The sequence below is a fragment of the Heloderma suspectum genome, chromosome 16 (genome assembly GCF_057233095.1).
Source record: "Heloderma suspectum isolate Gila_16-S chromosome 16, 16-S_ref, whole genome shotgun sequence".
NCBI lineage: Eukaryota > Metazoa > Chordata > Lepidosauria > Squamata > Helodermatidae > Heloderma > Heloderma suspectum.
The window spans coordinates 18521770-18540325 of record NC_139473.1 but is presented as its reverse complement, the minus strand read 5'-3'; the positions used below and the strand labels follow the sequence as shown (position 1 = coordinate 18540325).

At 48.9% G+C, this 18556-nt stretch overlaps 1 protein-coding gene across 9 annotated transcripts in view; it reads left to right on the top strand.

Annotated features, from left to right (window-relative positions):
* The window catches only part of ZZEF1 (zinc finger ZZ-type and EF-hand domain containing 1), a 129959-nt gene extending 112053 nt beyond the window's left edge, over positions 1–17906 (top strand). For 8 of the 9 annotated variants that reach the window (XM_084822807.1, XM_084822806.1, XM_084822805.1 and 5 more), the window contains 7 exons: positions 191–334; positions 2581–2749; positions 7874–7972; positions 8554–8719; positions 11060–11210; positions 11692–11763; positions 14930–17906. In XM_084822807.1, the coding sequence (XP_084678933.1) occupies positions 191–334; positions 2581–2749; positions 7874–7972; positions 8554–8719; positions 11060–11210; positions 11692–11763; positions 14930–15004 (876 nt within the window). In that variant the 3' untranslated portion in view covers positions 15005–17906. The remainder of the gene's footprint in view (positions 1–190; positions 335–2580; positions 2750–7873; positions 7973–8553; positions 8720–11059; positions 11211–11691; positions 11764–14929) is intronic. The other variant, XR_014786139.1, reaches the window with a different exon arrangement.
* The last annotated feature ends 650 nt before the right edge of the window (positions 17907–18556 follow it).

The following is an 18556-nucleotide window of genomic DNA, read 5'->3' as shown; positions in this document are numbered from 1 at the left end:
GTAGCATCCATCTGCCTTTCTCGGCCGGTTCTTTTGGGTCTCTTGTCCCAGATATTCATGGTACCCAGCTGCCTTTTTATTACTGTCAGTCCTGCCAGTGCTGTAGTGGCATTTATTCTACAAAGCAGATAATTGGTTTGGGGTGTCTCTCTGCCACCACCACCACCGCACCCTGCTTTTCTTCCAACAGATTCTCCTGAAAGTGCTCCGTGGATGCAACGAAAGCATGCTGGCAACAGTAGCGCTCACGGCCTGTCAGTTCATGGAGGAGCCTGGGATGGCAGTCCAAGTGCGCGAGTCCAGACATCCCTACAACAATAATACAAACTTCGAGGTAAGTCGCCTAGTGGCTTTGGCGTCAGACACGGGAACTTGAGCAGACAGCTGTGGTAAGGAAAGATTAACGGCCTTCCTTGAAGGACCGCCTTCACCCATACCTGCCTTCCCTGCACTGTGAGATCATCAACAGAGGTCCTTCTCACTTGCCGGCTACCAAGCAGGTGGCTGGATTCATGAGTAAAAGGGAGAGGGCCTTTTCGGTAGTGGCCTCCTGCTTTTGGAACAAGCTAACATTGGGGGCGTTCATCAGGCACCACCTTTGCAGAACTTCAGGGAAGCTCTGAAGATCCACTGTTTTCACTAGCCTTTTTCTTAATTTTGGGGTGCCAACTTGATTTATAACCACTGTTTATAATGAGTTTTATTTTCTGTATGGTTTGTTTTATCTTGTATGCAAAGGCAGTCTAAAAACAATCTTAAATGAAAATACATTACTTGTGAAGGCAGGTTTCTAAGAAAGCAAATGACACCCCCCCCCCCCCCGCCCCCCAACCATCCTGCTTCCACCATGTTTTTTCTGTAATGTTCAGAGGACATTCACGTTTCAGAAAAGACGTGAGGGAAATGGGGTTGGAGGAGAAATTTGTTTAATATGACCTTACTTCATTCTCACTTTCCAAAGTAAAACATGAATCAAAACAGTGATCTGCACTGTTCCGAATTTTGCATTGCAGTTCTCCAATCAAAAAATGCATACAAAAATGTGTGTTTTAAGGAAAAGCACACACAGGAATTTGTAGATTAGTGAAAATAAATACAAAAACATTATATTGGAGAAATATGCTTATGCATTAAGCAAAATAGCATACAAAAATGTGGATATTAGGATAAAGCTGACAGAGAAATTGAGAGAGAGAGAGAGAGAGAGAGAGAGCGAGCATGAGCATGGCTGGCTGGGGCATGCTGAGAATGGCAGGACTTTTTCCAGTCTAAACATGCATAGGATTGCATCTGTAACCTTTAAAATGCTACAAGATTCCTTGTTGCTTTTGCTGCAGCAGACAAACTGGAGAGGGTTCAGAGGAGGGCAACAAAGATGATCAGGGGACTGGAAACAAAGCCCCATGAGGAGAGACTGAAAGAACTGGGCATGTTGAGCCCTGAGAAGAGAAGACTGAAGGGAGATAGGATAGCACTCTTCAAGTACTTAAGAGCTTGTCACAGAGAGGAAGGCTAGGATCTCTTCTCGATCATCCCAGAGTGCAGGACACAGAAGAATGGGCTCAAGTTTCAGGAAGCCAGATTCCGGCTGAACATCAGGAAACGTTTCCTGACTGTTAGAGCAATACAACAATGGAGCCAATTCCCTAGGGAGGTGGTGGGCTCTCCCACACTGGAGGCATTGAAGACGAGGCTGGACAGCCACCTGTCAGGGATGCTTTGACTTGGATTCCTGCATTGAGCAGGGGGTTGGACTCGACAGTCTTATAGGCCCCTTCCAACCCTACTACTCTATGATTGTTTGAGACTGATGGTAACTGATGAGAAGAAGTAGGTCTGTTGGAATCGGTTGATCTAGAGATAATGTGGCTTAGTGAATAGACTAAACTCAGGAAGGCCAGAGTTCAGATCCCCATTCTGCTATGAAGCTCATGGGGTCAACCTCACAGGGTGGCTATGAAGATAAAAATTGCACAGAGAGAGCCATATATGAGCTCCTTGAAGGAAGGGTGGGATAAGAAAATACAACTATTATTAATCATTGGTTCTGCATTCAGAAGCGTCTTCTCAAATATGGAAATGTCTGTCCTCTGGTTTGTGGTGTCATGGCCAGCCTGGATTGATTGATTGATTGATTGATTGTATTTTTATCCCGCTCCTCAGCCAAAAAAGGCTCCTGGAACGGCTTACAAACAATGAACAAAGAAGACACTCCCTGCCTGCAAGCTTACAATCTAAAAAAGACAACATACACAAGGAAAAAGCAATGGGGAGGGAAGAGGGAGATTGCACATGGTCCCTGACGGAGCCCTCAACCTGAGTTCAAGCCACAGATCTCCAACAGACAGTTCTTAGACCCACCTCCCTGGCCATTGTCTAGACTCCCTGGGGCTGCTGGGAGCTGATGTCCCAAACATCTGGAGGGCACCAGGTCGGGGAGGGCTGACTTGTTTGGTGTGTTGCTTGCCCCCATCCAGTTCCTCATGCATATTCTATAGCAGCTGCCTTAGGCGTGGGTATGGATGTGCGCTTAGAGTTTGTGAGTGCTCTGTTAATGCCGGCGCCTGCTCCCTTCCACAGGATAAGGTCCACATCCCTGGAGCGATCTACCTCTCAATCAAGTTTGACACTCAGTGTAACACGGAAGAGGGGTGTGACGAGCTGGTCATCGCCAGCAGCTGTGACTTCATCCATGATCGGCACACCTTCAGCGGGCCTCCACACAAGTGGACCGACTTTGAGATTCCAGGTACAAACCTAGCAGCATTTGGGGTGGTGGGGGGACACACCTTTCCACAGGACCGTTTTTAAAGACCGGCAGTTTCTTCAGTAAGATACCCAAATGTCTTGAAAAGCATCAGATGGAGAGAAAGTACTGTGCTGATCAGCTGTTGCTGGAGGCATAAGATGAGCCCTGCTGGACCAGAGCAAACGTTCACCTAGCCCAGCATCCTGTCTCCAGTAGAGGGCGGCCAGATGCTTTGGTGTAGCCCACAAGCGGGGCATGGAGACTGCAGCCTTCCCCTGATGTTGCTCCCCAGCAATTGGTATCAAGAGGTACATTGCCTCTGGGCATGGACATTTCGCTATCCTAGACAGTAGCCACTAATACAGGGGTGTGGGGGGCTGAATGACCTACCCGGCCCTTCGTGGATTCAATGACATCAGGGGGTCTGGCCATGTCACCCCACCACCACCACCACTGGGCATGGGCACGAGCCTTCGCTGATGTCATCCAGCCCCCAGCCAAAGCCCCAGCTGCAGCTGTAGCTAGTGCTTCAGACAGAAACCACAGCATACTTTGAAGCTGCTCCGACGGGGGCGGGGCGCACCAGCCACCATCTCACTCTGGCCAAGCCCTCGCTGCCCACATCCCTGCTCTTACCTCCGTCCATGCTGAGAAATAATAGCTGGGATTCCCTTGTGTAAATTCGGTCCCGTTTAACCTCAGAACCTACACCAAACGGGTCCTAACACCCCAGTGTATAACCAAGCTAAGTCCAAATAGGCGAACATCACCACAGACAATTGAAATCTATTTAATGCTTTATTTAAGGAAATTACAAAAGTAAAGAAAGAAGCATGGGGGATAGAAACTTTCTCTGTTGTTCCAGGGAAAGAGAATGTAACAAAAATTTGAGATTAACTAAAAGAATGTCAATTGCCAAAGCGAGTACCACAATTTTAGCTAGCAAGATAACGACTTGAGCTTCTAGCATTGGTAGGATTCACCCTTTCTATCCCCTCCTGCTAACTACTTTTGTGGTTTAAAGCTAAACTAAAACATACTAAGCATAATGGTTAACTCTCTTTTTCTTCCTCTTACACGTTACTTGCATATAAAAGCTAAGCTGAAGGATTGCTTTAGTTTCTGTAGGCTGTGAAGAACTGAAGGTAGACGCTAGAGTGAAAGGAAAAACCCAAGACTTGGAAATAATTCGAAGTTCCATCTTCAGAAATAACTCCAAGTCTCAAGCTCAGAAATAATTTGCAGACCCAACCTCAGAAATAATTCTAAGCCCCAACTTCAGAAAATAACTATAAGTTCTAAAATCTACAGAGGTCCATATTTGCCCAAATCCTTGGCTCTGGTGGTCCAGAGAAGATCAGAGGCGAACCAGCAAAAGAGCAAAGTGAGCTTTAGCCCTCCCTACCTGTGCTTGTATACGCTTGTTCTGGTCAGAGGTGGGAGCCCCAGTGAGAAATGAGAGAACCATCATCCAGTCACTGGGTGACTTTGGCCCAGTCACAGACTGTCAGCCCAACCCACATCACAGGGTTGTTGTTGTGAGGATAAAATGGAGAGGAGGTGGATAATGTAAGCTGCCTTGGGTTCCTTGCAAGAGAGAAAAAGGCGGGGTATAAATGCAATAAATAAATAAATAAAAGTGTGTGTTTGTGTGTGGTTGGACCACCCGCTCAGCAGTCCGAAGGAAGGTGTCTTATCTGTGTCCAACAATCTTATGTTTTATGCCCACATATTTTGGGAACATCTCTGGTATTACAGCTAACAGGTTAATTTGAAGTTTCCCCAAACATAGCTCAAAGTCTGCCATCTGGGCATGTTACCTTGACTGATGTATTTCTCCCTGGTACATCTTCTTTGAACTTACGGTCCTCTTCTGTCATCTTTAGTCATATCCACCCCATTGTCGCTCGTGTTCCCCTACCCAACTAGCGTCGAGTAAGGGCATTCTCATATCTGCAGGTGTACGCCACGAGATGTCAGACGATAATTGTCCTCCTCCGAGCGGGCATCTCAGCATGCTCAGTTCTTCTGTTCTTTTGCTTATACGCTCATGTCGGCTTGTCTGCCTTTGTGACCTTGAGTTTGCTTGGTGAAGCCGCTTGTAAAGACAGCTGCAGTTTTTCTCTTTTCTTCCAAGCCAGTCCTGCCAAGCCTCAGTTAACGGTATAAGAATGCCGTAACATCATTCGAATCAAAACTTCAAGGTCTTCATACCCATGGGTCGGGGGTCTGGAATATAAGTATGGGGTCTTCTTAAATTTGAGTCTGAGGTCTTTTAGGGGGTCTTGTAGGTCTCCCCAAAACCCTCATTCAGGTTATTCAGCCATTACAGATCAAATTAGCCATCTTCCGTTTGAAGCAGCCTCTTCAGAGCAAAATTATTTAACCCTTTTCATTCCAGATTACCACCCTGCACCTCGCTTTCCTGAACAGCACACAGGGAAATCACAGATCAGAAATAAGTGGGGGGGCCTCCAGGGGGAAGGAGTGGCCAGAGGTTCTCCATCCCTGCACTAAACATCCCCCAACCTGGTGCCCTCCAGATGTTTTGGACTTCAACTCCCATCAGCTCCAGCCAGCATGGCCAGTGATCAGGAATGCTGGGAATTGTAGTCCAAAGCATCTGGGGGCAGCAGGTTAAGGAAGGCTGCACTAATATATTATTCTCAAGAGTTTTTTCTAACCCCTTTCTAAAGCTGTGTTTAGGGAAAAGTCCAGACATCCCCAACCTGGTGCCTGCCAGAGGTCATAGAATCCTAGGGTTGGAAGGGGCCTACAAGACCATCCAGTCCAACCCCCTGCTCACTGCAGGAAGCCTGATTCCCAGGCGGTCTCACATCCAAGTACGAAGCGGGCTGACCCTGCTTAGCTTACGAGATTGGGCACATCCAGCTCTTTGCTTGTTAGGTCTTGGACCACAACTCCCATCAGCCCCCTTTCCCTAGCATGAGCAATGGGCAGGGATGATGGGGGTTGTAGTCATGGCTTTCCCACCCCTGCTGTGGACTTCTTCACTTGCATGGCGAGCTGGATAATGGTGCTTGCTGCAAAAGAAAGGGGGCGCTTTTTGAAAGTGGTGGTGCGTTTTGAGGATTTGATTCTTTTTTTTCTAGGCGCGTTTGAAATGGGCGCTGACGAGTGGGGGGTGGTGGTTCAGTTTTAACCTAGTTTCTTCTCCCAACAACACCCCTTCTCTCTCATTCATTTTGTTTCCCAAGCCTGGCAGAGAATGAAAAACACCAGATGTCTTGCCCTGTGCTGTGAGCCTTCCCTTCCTTAGCATCATTGTGGAGAGGCTCGTTAATGCAGAAGGCTGTATAAAACTCTGCCTTTGTTCAGAACATGTTGCCTGTTGAAAAAGATGTATCAGCAATCCAGTCCCAAGTACCAGACATTTCAGCAGCATCTTTGAGATTGGAGCCCTGTTTTGTCTTGCAAATCACCTGTGTGTTGTTTTTTTAAAAAAAGCCTCTCTGTGCAGAAAAAAATCTGGAAATGATCTACCCCCCTTGGTGGTGGTGGTGGTGGTGGTGTTATATTTATACCCCGCCTTTTTCCCAGTACTGGGAGACAAGGCGGCTTACAAACATTAAAACATATGCAGTTAAAACATATGAAAATATACAAAAGTTAAAATTAACAAGGTTTTAAAGTTGGTTTTAAAGGGTTCTTTTAGACCCTTTGAGCCGCTGTTTCCATCTTCTAACATTTACCAAGTGGGGAGTGAGGATGCCGACCCGCTTAACACACAGGATATTGCTAGGAGTCAGCAGGTGAGTTCCTGTGAAACAAACGCAGGTAGCTTTGCCTGTTGCCCAGGGCTGTGCAGGCCTCTTGCCCAGCTGCACTGAATCGTCCCCCTTTGCAGAAGCGGCACGCCTTCGTTATCAGGCTCGGTCTTCATCACCATGGCTATGTTGCACTCTGTGCTCCGTTCTTTAAAATGCTCCTTGCAAAGCTGGATGTCTGCGTCCTCCACAGCAGTGGGAAGCAATCTGCACCCCTCGGCCTAATTCCAAAAGTCCTTTGGCAGGGATCAGTTTGGAGAAGAGCTGTCTTTCTCTCCCTGGGCAGCCTGTTAGGCAGGGAGAGAAAGGGGGGGGAGGAAAGGGGGCGCCCCATCCACATTTGGTTCCAGCCTCACTCCTTGCCGGCATGTGCCCCCCAACAGAATATGGCTCCTGGCAGAAAAAAGGCTCCCCGGCGCTTCTTTATAGGACTGCACTATTTCATCAGTTAATGCAGCGGTTCTGAGCCTCTTTCAGCCCTAGGGACGAATTCTGTTTTGGAGAAGCTCTTGGGGGCCGCATTCCAGTGCCGGGGTACCAAAAACACCATCGCTTCAAGCTCTTCCTCCCAGTAACGAAGCCTCCTGAGAAGCATTTCGACCATTTAGAATCCCAGGGGAAATGCCACACGAGCCGGGGAAACACCAGTCAGGCAAAGGGAGCGTGGCCTTCTGATGATACCCGAAGGGCTGGACTGCGACACCCGGACAGCTGGATCTGGCCCCCCAGCCTGAGGTTCCGCACCCCTGAGTTAATGGATTGGATTCATTTTGCTTCGAAAGAGACCTCAAATTAATTAGGGAGCATATTGTTTTGAAACTATAGCTCTAGATCCATTTTAACATAAGTCCTTGCAAAAACTGCAGATGGCAAGCACCGCATTAAAGCGAGGCATTCCCTCCTGGGTGTCTATTGTTTATGGTTTGTTTATTTACAATATTTATATACCGCTCCATATCTAGAACAGATTTTGGAGTGGTGAACAGAAGAAATAAAACAGTAAAAGAATAAAAAAGATTAAAACACCACATTAAAATTATACGTGTTTAAAAACACAATGCCAATAAAAACCGTAACTGGTCAGTTAAAGCATATGTCCTGGAAGAGTGCCGGAAGCAGCACAGTGTTAGCGCCTGCCTGACCTCCAGGGGCAGGGAATTCCAAAGAAAGGGGGCCACCACACTGAAGGCTTTTCTTCTGGTGGACTCCAATCGGGTCATAGGTCCATGTGGAACCGCCAGGAGCAAGCCCACCTGGTGGTCTAGGAGAGAACAGAGGAGGCCTCTTTTTAGCCTGCTGTCGCTGCATGAGAGGATTTTTCCTTCCTTTCTGACAGGAGATACGCTCTACTATCGATTCACCACTGACATGAGCAATACCGAGTGGGGCTACAAGTTTACAGTGACAGCAGGTCACCTGGGCCGCTTCCAGACAGGTCAGTACTTTTCAGAATTGGTGCATCAGAACATTGCTTCTCTTGTGTCCATCAGGCATCTTGGCACAGGGGCTGTATTTTATTCGGGGCACGCAAAGACAGAACACAGCCTTACCCAGCCTGGTTCCCTCCAGTTACGTTGCAGCGTGACCCCCAGCCAGCCATGGGAGTTGCAGTCCGAAACTTCTGGAGGACACCAGGTTGGAGGAGGCTGCTGCCGTAAATGAATTAAAAATGCATGGGATTTTTCAAGCTGTCCTTGCTTTTTAGTTTGTTATGGAATTGGTTTTTTATCTTGATTTTTTAAAACTTTTGTTGGTGAGTTCATATAGTTGTAGTTTCATAAACCATCTTGGTTGAAAGCTTTTAGACCTGCCTTACCCAGGCTGGTGCCGTCGAAATGTGCTGGACCATAATTCCCAGCTATACTGGCTGGGAATTATAGGATTTGCAGTCCTACACATTTGGAGGGCATCAGGTTGGGGAAAGCTGTTTTACCCAAATAAGTGTCTGGGAAGGAGGGTAAGGGTGGAGAGAAGATAGCATTGTAGAAAATGCAAAGTAATGCTGTTGAATTTCAGGCTTTGAGATCCTGAAGCACATGCTGTTGGAGGAAAGGGTTGTTCCCCACATCCCCTTGGCCAAAGTGTGGGAGTGGCAAGTGGGTGTGGCTTGCCGGCAAACCGGCCACCAGCGATTGAAGGCCATCCACCTGCTCCTAAAGATCGTGCAGTGCTGCAGCGAGAGGTAATCTCAGCTGTGTTCCTTTTTGAGCCAAGTGTCTAGTCCTTGTGGTTCCACAGAAAATAAATCCCCCCCCCTTATATTTTTTTATGTCTTGATGTTGCAAAAGAAATAATTTCTCATGCTTCTGAGCGCTGCTCTTCGTTAAACTCTTTTTGGTCTTTCAGTGGGACCCAGAGTGTGAAAAAGGTGAGGTTGGCCAGTCTACTAGCACTAAATGAAAAAAAGCAAGGAATGCCAGTCAAAATAGTTTTGCGCCACCGCTGGCTACTTTGGCTACTTGCCGCATTTGTTCGCATTTCTCCACAAACACCAGCTGTTTATTTTATTTATTTGTTACATTTATATCCTGCCTTTTTGTCCAAGGAGCTTGAGGTGGCTTACATTCTCCTCCTCCTCTCCATTTCATCCTCGCAACAACCTGTGAGGTAGGCTTGGTTGAGACTCTGACTGGCCCAAAGCCACCCAGTGAGCTTCATGGCCGAGTGGGGACCTGACCCTGGATTTCTTGAGTCCCACCCAGCCCAGTTCTCTAACGACTACATCACACTGGCTTATAAGCACTTTGAAAAACTGCAGGTGGCAAGTGCCATCTTAGAAGAGGCATCCCCCCTAATCTCACACACAGGTGGGAATGCCTCTTCTCTTTTATAAAAAAAACTGGCAGATCTCCTGTCTTTTTTTCTGGCTAGCCATACCTGGGTGAAAAGCAAATATTGTGCAGATGGGTGGCGGTGAGATATGTTGTATCATGCAGAGGTTATCGGAGGACTGAGAAACGACTGGAGGAGGCACAGAATGCTATTCACCTTGCCTGCCTGTGCTTTGGAATAAGGGGCGATAGTAGGCGCCTTGGGCACACTGAACCACAGTGGGATATTCAAGGTCTGCGGCTCAGGCATCTCTTACAAAGCACTTGGACAAGGACAGTACATAACGGATCAGTCTCACCCAGGCCTGTCTCCTTGGGCCAGGAGCAGCTTTCCAAGGCTTTTCCCTGCCCTGCAATGCCAGAGATGCATGAACCTGAACCAGGGGCAAAGCCTGTGCTCTGCCACTGAGCCACGGACCTGCCACAAGAACATAGGATGCTCTACAGGGGCCAGTCAGGGAGTGATGGCTGGTCTCTCTCCTGGTGTCATCCTCCAGCAACGGATATTCAGAGGCACAGGTACCTCTGACCCTGGAGGCAGTATATAGCCACCCTGACTAGTAGCCATGTGCTGTCTCCTTTAGCGATGGCTCTTCCCTCCTCACCTCACCCCACCCAGAGCCAGCGTGGTATAGTGAGAGAGTGTTGGACTGGGAGCTGGGAGATCTGGGTTCTAGTCCCTGCTCAGCCATGGAAGCTCACGGGGTGACGTTGGGCCAGTCACAGACTCTCAGCCCAACTTGCCTCACAGGGTTGTTGTGAGGATAAAATGGAGAGGAGGAGGATCATGCAAGCTGCCTTGGGTTCCTTGCAAGAGGAAAAAAGGCGGGATATAAATTCAAGTAAAAAAAAAATAACAGTCATAAAAACAAAGTTTTAGGGAGAAAGCCTCATCTTCGACATGGTCTGGTGTTCATGGTAAGGCGGGGGACCTCTTTTCCATTTCAGGCTTGAGAAAGCTGGTTAACCTACCTAGCAAAACGTCTCGAGCTTCAACCCCTCTAGCCTGTTCTTCTGCACTGGTCTTCAACGCCCCATGTAGATGATTAGCAGTGTTGCAAGCGTGCCTTGAGATCCTCAAAAGGCCCAGCAAACCTGCAGAGGCAGATGGCCAGTGCTGAGGACCTTTCTGCACTGTTGGAAGTTCACTGGTCTGTCCATCAATCCAGTCCGCTAAGATGCATCCAAACCCAGCAGTCCCCACCAAGTCCCGCTCTTGCCTTGCTTTCCATCGAATGCTGCAGGCATGTTGTGGGCTTGCTGTGATGAGCGGAGCCATCAGTCCTTGCTGGAGCGTTGGGCTTTGACTGGGGAAAACCGGGTTCAAATCCTCACTCAGCCATGATGCAAATTGGGTGAGCTTGGGCCCGTTGCTATCCTCTTGTCTCACCTACCTCACAGGACTGTTGTGGGTAAAAATTGTGTGTACGGGGAGAGGACCGTGGACTGTGCACTCTGCCTGAGCTCCTTGGAGGAGGAAAGATAAGATAGAAGGATAAGAGTCGTAGCTAAGTGAAAGAGCACATAGACAGACAGAGACAGATTCGAAGCAGGAGCTTGAGAAATGAGCATCCTTGGAAGGGAGGGAGGTAGAGGGTGAAGAGGAGCATTAGCAATTAGGCTGTGAGTGAGCACAGCTATTCTCCCTTTGTTTCCCGTATTAATTCCAGCATCCGCTCCTTTCCTTTCAGAGACTGCGACCTCACTTTGCTGAAGCCGCTCTGGCATCTTTTCAGCCGCCTGGAAAACAATGTGTGCCATGATGTGACCAAGCCGGGGATCCTCCTCCCGCTTCACCGGGCGCTCACCGAACTTTTCTTTGTTACCGAGAACAGAGTTAGCGTAAGCCTTTCACTTCCCTCTGGCGCTGCGAAGCGTTTGCAGGCAAATAGATAAGGCTGTTTTTCCCCTGCTCCTTCGCCCCTCCCCTCCACTTGTTCTTCTTCCTTTTGCTTAACAAAAAGCACACCTGTTTTTCTAGGGCACAGTATGTACAGCATCAGACTGGAATCAGTCTCCTGGTGCTGCCGCTGAAAATAACGCTCTTTTCCTGAGGGTTGCGCTGGAATGATGCTTTTGCCTGCCCGGGGGCTCCAGTTTTAGCATTCTCCAGAGGCAAAGGAGCATTCTGGTGCAGGCCAGTGAAAGAGTTAAGCGTGATTGCAGTTCTGGATGAGTTCGTAGCCAAAAAACAAAAACAAAGCCTTTGTACCGTCCTGTTCTGGCCCTGTAATGCTCTGTCTGTGCGTGCGCACATGTGTTTATTTTCTCAACAGAAGCATGTTTCTGGGTTTTGCTTCTCATTCCCTTTTTCTGCTTGCAGGAACTTGGCTCTCTGCAGGATTACTTGCTTGCCTTAAATTCGGAAGACCATCTCCACTGCTGTACAGCACAGGTGAAAGCTGCAGGCGTGCCTGTTTATTTCCCTGCCTCCCTCCTGTGCCGAGGCTGCTTTCCATCGCTTCATCAAAGGCTGCTTTTGTGATGGGTGTTACGTGAACAGCTGTGCCATCCCCCTCTGCCTCCCCCCTCCCCCCCGAGAAAAGAGGCAGAACCTGGGTTTGGACGAGGAGGGAGATTCCTGCGGGAGATGGAAAGGATTAGGAGTGGGAGCAGCAAAGCCCTTGGGAGAGTTGAACCAGTGTCTGCTATAAGTCATTACTGCAGGCTGTCTATATGCTGGACTCCAGTTAACTCAAATACTGTACTGAGAGAAGTCAAATTCCGCAACTCAGCCTTGCTCGCACCCTGTGATAAATGATCCAGCACCTGGACGATAGGCTGTAAGAGGCCAAGGGTCCAGGTGGCCAGGTGTCATGGGAGCTCATAAGAAAGGAACAAAGATGGACACCCTTCCCTGTCGTTTGCACAGCTCCCCACCCCTCAGAAGCATCTGATATTTCAGGGATGCTCTGTCCCTGGGCCTGGAGGTTCCACTTAGGTTCATGGCTCTTCTCTGTTGAGAGGCGGGTCTTCTGTGACATCAGCGTACATTACACAACTTTTGATGCCCGTTCCGTACCCTTGCCCGAATGCTGCACAGCACAGGCATCCTTCTCTGGCTACTCTATTGCCCCTTCTTCAGCAAGGTTAGGACCTGTCACGCAAATGTTCCATTTAGGGATGCAGCCACGAAATTGGAGAGGAAGGAGGGGAGCCCTCTCCCGCAGATCGCAAGCTATCCTTGCAAAACGTATGGGCACACAGATTCATTTCAGCTTCAGCTATGCCAGCCTTCTCCAGCTTGATGCCCTCCAGGTGTTGGACTACAACTCCCATCATCCCTAGTCAGCATTTTCTGTCCGAACGCAACTATGCAGTAAACCTCCCTCTCCGTCCAAGAAATCAAAAGGGAATCTTGTAAGGCGCCTTGTTTTAACATCCTGTAGGCTTCTTAAACCTTCCAATTCTCTTCCCACCTAACGCACACCCATACGTCTGTTTTTAAAGGTGTGATTCTAGCCCTCATGATTGTGAATGCAATTTGAAAGCGTGTGGGCAGAGGCTGTAGTGATTCAGGGCAAGGGGGTTTGGTTCTTGCAGGGCTTAAGCATGGATCATAGCCCGGTGATACAGCAAACACCTTGCATGCAAGCCGGTTCAAACGTCACACCCTGGCACTTCCAGTTAATGTGTCTCCGATATAGCCGGGCTGAAAGAGACTCCGACGAGCTCTCAGCAGCCCGAGGAGATGGTACTGAACTAGATGGACTAATGGCAGCTTTCTGTGTCGCATAATAAGCCGCCCTATGCTGACCCAGACCATTGGTCCATCCAGCTTAGCATTGTCTCATCTGATCAGCAGCACCTCTCCAGTGTTTCAAGCAAGGGTCTTTTCCAGACCTGCGTGGAGAGGCCAGAGATTGAACCTGGGACCTTTGGTGTGCAACTCAGGTGCTCTACGACTGAGCTGTTGGCCTCTCATAGGTGCTGGGATGTGTTGCTTTCACAGCAGACCCTAGTAGAACATGCAGATCAAGCAGTACGTCTAATTTCTGATTTCAGCTACAACCTTTTGGATCTCCACAGTGCCAGATTTGCTCCTTTATCTTTAGACTTTGGGTCTTGGCAGAGGGAGACTGTAATTTGAGCTCAGATGTAAAAATGGAGCAACGGCTGCTCTGTGTTGAGTTCCACGGATGGGATACAGCCACAGAACGCCTTTCTCCACTTGCCACTCGCCCTGTGTCTGCAGGCAAGGGCATCTTGAGGGGGTCCTACGATGCACAACCTGGATACTAGTCAGGTTCATAAATGAGACTAGGGGTCCTTTAGGCACCCCAGTCCTAGTCTGTTCAGGGTTTTCAAGGGCAATGCCAGCATTTTGAATTGGGCCTGGAAACAAGCTGGGAGCCAGTAGAAGCTCCTTGAGAACAAGGGTAATACCATCATCATCTTTATGATGGTCACTGACCAGACTTTGAACATACAAAAATACAAAGAATCTACAAACACATTCGGGAAATATACAGTAAAATCAGTTCTGAAGAGATCTTATTCCCATAGCATTCAAGAAGAATTTAGCAAAAACATCGATTGTATCCCTATCCTCTGTTGTCCTAAAACACTAGAGAAGTACATTTATATCTGATCTAGTGTCAGACAGTAATTTCTCTCTAATTACTATATAAAAGGAGCAGCAAAGTAAAACATGAATCACTGATTCGATCTCATTCCTTCCACATGGCCATATATGATCTAAAAGGCTAGTTTTCTGAAACCTCCCTTGTAACAAAGCAGAGGGTAAGACATTAAGCAGAGGGTAAGACACGATAGATAAGGCCTATCTTAAGGAGCGCCTCCAGCAACACCAGACAGGCCGCTTAACAAGATCAGCCTCGGATGGCCTTCTCTCTATCCCATCAGCCAGGACAGCTAGACTGTTGGGGATGAGGGAGAGGGCCTTTTCTGTGGTGGCCCCCACTCTGTGGAACTCCCTCCCTAGGGAATTCCATCATGCCCCCTCTTTAATGAGCTTCCGTCGTGCACGTGTTTTTACGTGGTTGTTCAGGCAGGCATTTGGGGTGGGTTAGGGTATTTTAAAAAAAAATTGTTATGGTAGAATTTTATTGTTTTAAATTGTTTTATGGTATGTTGTACATCGCCCAGAGTGGCTGGGTGACCAGCCAGATGGGCGATTAATAAATTTAATAATAAATAAATAAATAAATAAAGTCTTGCTAAAGTAAGTGCATGCCAATATTTGGGAATGGTAAGGATTGAGAGGTATTTTGCTTCTACCAGCCCGTAACTCAGATTTGCACCCAAAAACAGAGGAGAGCAAGTTCTATCCGCTGCAGAACTTAAAGCTTGTAGATCATAATCCCTGACCCTTTGAGATAGAAGAGCTCTGGCCTGCTTAGCTTCCATCATTAGTACAGACTCTGGGCATAAGCCCAGAGAATTGATCTTATTCCAGGGCAATTTCATCCACTCAGAGACATAAGGGTCATTGCATATCTTATATAAATAACCTAAGGATCCAGGGCGGAACAAGGGTAGTATGCTCAGCCCAGTGAGTCTTAACACTCAACTCTCTCTCTCTCTCTCTTTCCATGCAGGCCTTGAAAAACATTGCTGCTATTAGCCTTGCCATTAACTATCCCAACAAATCAACAAGCCCCTGGAATGTTTAATCATGGCTCTTGCGGCTTGGGATCAGACAGGGTTGGTCCGTAGGAACCTTGGCGCGAGCGTCTTCGTTTGGTTCAGGCTCCGGAGAAAGAGAGGGGTCTCTTCTGCTTCAGCGTATGTCCACTCTGCCGCCAGCCAACTTTCCTTCCTTCTGCCCCAATGTAGATTCTGTAAAAGCGACCGCGCACCTCCCAGGAAACAGGGCGCACACCCTGGAACACCTCTTGCGTCACCGAGAGTCATGTATGTGCTTCTGTTGTAGCATGTCCGTGGAACAGTATTTACTTTCTCTGAGTTTTGGAAGGAAAACAAAAAGGGCAGGTAAGAGGGGATGAGGCTCCCCCAAAGGATGAGAAAACAGGCCGTCTTCTGGTTATCATCCCGTCACCCTGCCCCCAGAAAACCAAAAAACAAGCTGGGCACGAGCGGCTTGAAGCATCGTTTTGAGCATGGATGGGTTGTACCTGCTGTATCTGCTTGGGTGAGGATGCATGAAGAGGCAGAGGAGGATTTTTCAAGTATGACAAGGCAGAAAACTGCTCAAGGCTGCCACCTTGCATCTTTTTCCTTTTGTGACAAGCTGGTGCCATCCCCAGCAAGGAGACAACTTGCAGTAGCCAGCTTATTTCCTTCAAAAGGAAAAAAGGACGGGGGGGATGAATTCGTGGAATGAAAGCGGCACCTCAGTGGGAGGCTGGTGTGTCTACTTTTCCGCGAGAGGATAGTGCTCCTCCACCGTCGGCCATGACTTCTTGTGTGTGACGTAGGACTCGTGGCCTGGGCGTTGTACTGCTTACTCATGAGGAGGCAAGAGAAGGGGAGGATTCTTCTCTCACAAGGTTACGTCTGGAAGGGGGGAAGATGAAGCAGAGTGGGGACTTCCCTCCCTCCCACCCCAGTCCCTCTGGAATGCCGGCAGTGTAGGAAGTTGCCGCCCTCATGCAGCCAGCGACCGGCCCCTCTCACTTCACGCAGCAATAACCAACGTGACTCCTGAATGTGGCGTCTGCAGGATGACCTCTGAAGAGAGATTAATTGGCTCTCGTTCCTTGTCCTGGGAAGGTGGGGGCTGCTGTTTTCCCCTCCCAAAGGGCAAACTGCACGAAAGGCCAGGTGCTCATGTGTGGAGGGTGGAAAGGGACGTTGTGCATCCCCCCCCCCCCCAAGTTGCCAGCTTTATTTTTGTCTGATGTCGAGCTTGCCAGGGTATCTACTTACTCAGAATTTTCCAGAGTTCTGAGGAAAGATGCACCTGGATGAACCGAGCGGCAGGGTAGCCCGTCAGTGTAAGCGCGTTCCAGTGTTGTCGCGCCTGGTGGCGCTGCCTCCCAAAGTATGCAGAGTGCGCTGGGGAACCGTGCTTTCTGAAGCACCTTTTTGGGGGCGGTAGATGCCCTCCGGAAAGCCGGCTGCATCTTCCCGACCTCGCCAGATGGAAAGAAGGGGTGAGAAGTGATTGGAGCCCAAGAGGGGGGGCGGGGTCTGAATTTAAGGTCTCGAGCATGGCTGGAAAAGGCACGGGCCTTGCTGCCGTCAACAATGCAACTTCCTGAGATAGGGCAGAACACGACCCTTGAAGGAAAACATCCCCTTCCACCGCCCAAGAGCGCTAGCCATAACCAACAGGTTCATATTTTGTCCACGGTGCAGTTTTTCTCCTCGCCTTTTCCCTTTTTCTCTTCCCCCCCATCTCTCTCTCTCTCTCTCTCTCTCACTCACTCACACACACGTGTTTTCTTTGGAGCATGAATCGCGGGAGGTGTTCCCTGTTCTAAGCAAAGCTGTATGTTGTCCTCCTAGCGCATTGAGGGGCAGGATCGGCTGCAGCCAAACAGCAGGTGCCTTCCAAAGCCCACCTTAATATGTGTTGTAGCCAAAGGGGGCACAGGGGATCCTATTGGGGGGTGGGAGGGACTGTGGAGCTCTGCGAAAAGCCCATCGCACGACAAGCGGTCAAGAGTCCTCCCCTCCGCCCCCCGGTCCGCTGCTTTTAAAACAAAAAACACCCAGGGACACGGCATGTACAAAGCCTCCTAATCGAATGTATCATGGCTTTTCCTTCCTTCTGTTTGGCTTCTAGGTTTGCCTTCCTACATGACCCTATGCATATCAAACAAACAAAGGAATCGCGCGTTTGGGGCCTGTGCTCAGCAGGAGTCTTGAAGTCGGTAAAAGGCCCTTCCCTTTTCCTGACCCCTCCACGTGGAACTTGGGCCAGTCCTGAAGCGGACTTCCGCCATCGCCTTACCTTGGTTGCTCGTTGCATTTCCCTCTCCCCACGCCTAGGAAGCATGACCTGCCTCTTAGGTAGTGCAGTACTGTGAAAAGGCAGGTTATACATTGAAAGAAGGCAGCCTCCCACAACCCAGCGGCCCTGCAGATGCGTTGGACTACAGCTCCCATCATTCTCATGGGAGCTGTAGTCCAACACATCTGCAGGGCCACCAGGCTGCAGGAGCCTGAATTAAGGCATTTAACACACACAGCTCCTCTAATATCCTTAGTCGTTCCAATCGAATGCAAAACCTGAGATTCGAACTGTACAAACCAGGAGGGAAGGGGAATGAAATGTGCCTATAATGATGTTTGTGTGTGTTCAATTGCATCTGACATATTAAGAAACCACCGCCACCCTAACACTTTCTGTTTTTTCGACATAAACGCTTAAAATGGGTGGTTATTTAATTTCCTTACGGGTTTGTTTTCTTTGGCTTCATGAAACTTAATCATTGGGGTGGGGGTGGGGAGTATCTATTTTGGTTTAAGATTATTAAAACCAGCCCCTTAGATTTCTTCCTGCTTGGTTTAACGTGTATTAAAACAAAATAAAAGTTATAGATGCGGTGGATATATGCAAATGAAGAGATATATTGTAAAAAAAAAAAAACACTATTAAAAATGGAAGTACGAGGTTCCATGTCTGATCCTTGTGAAAGCGGCGGCGGGATCTTTGTTGTCATTCAGCAGAAATTGGCTGCCTTTGCAAGAGGTTCCAATAAGTGCTTTTGGCTAAGAGGCTTGACTGCGGCTACCGCACTCAGTGAGACCTGTTAGCCCAGCCAAGATCTGGGGAAAAACTGATGACTTCCATCCGGCTGCCCCTGATTCACCAGTTGCAGCTGGATCTTCCTCGCAAGTAGAGGCTTCCTCCTGAGTAAACCTTGGGTGAAAGGTTCTGGCTGCCGGGCAGGCACTCCAGCAAGGCCGACTGAGCATCCCACCGGGTCTGGTGCCGTCAGTGCTCTGGTGAGCAGTGGGGCGAGGGAGGAGAATCAGAAACAGCCGCAGGGCTCAGGATGGGTTGAAGGGGTTCTCTGGGGCCGCAGGGGAGGCGTCGCTGCAACCACACTCCTTGGGTCACCCCGCATCTTCCGTGGGAACGGGGTTTCCTGAGAAATCTCAACGTTCCCCAGGCCTTGGGTCATCCATCCCCGCCGTCTGTGCCCCTTTGCTTCTCCCGTTGGCTCATTTCTTGTCATATCCCAGCATACAGTTTGCTAGGACACGCCCTCTCCCCCTGCATCACTTCCTCTTCCTGTTTCGCACCCTCTTCC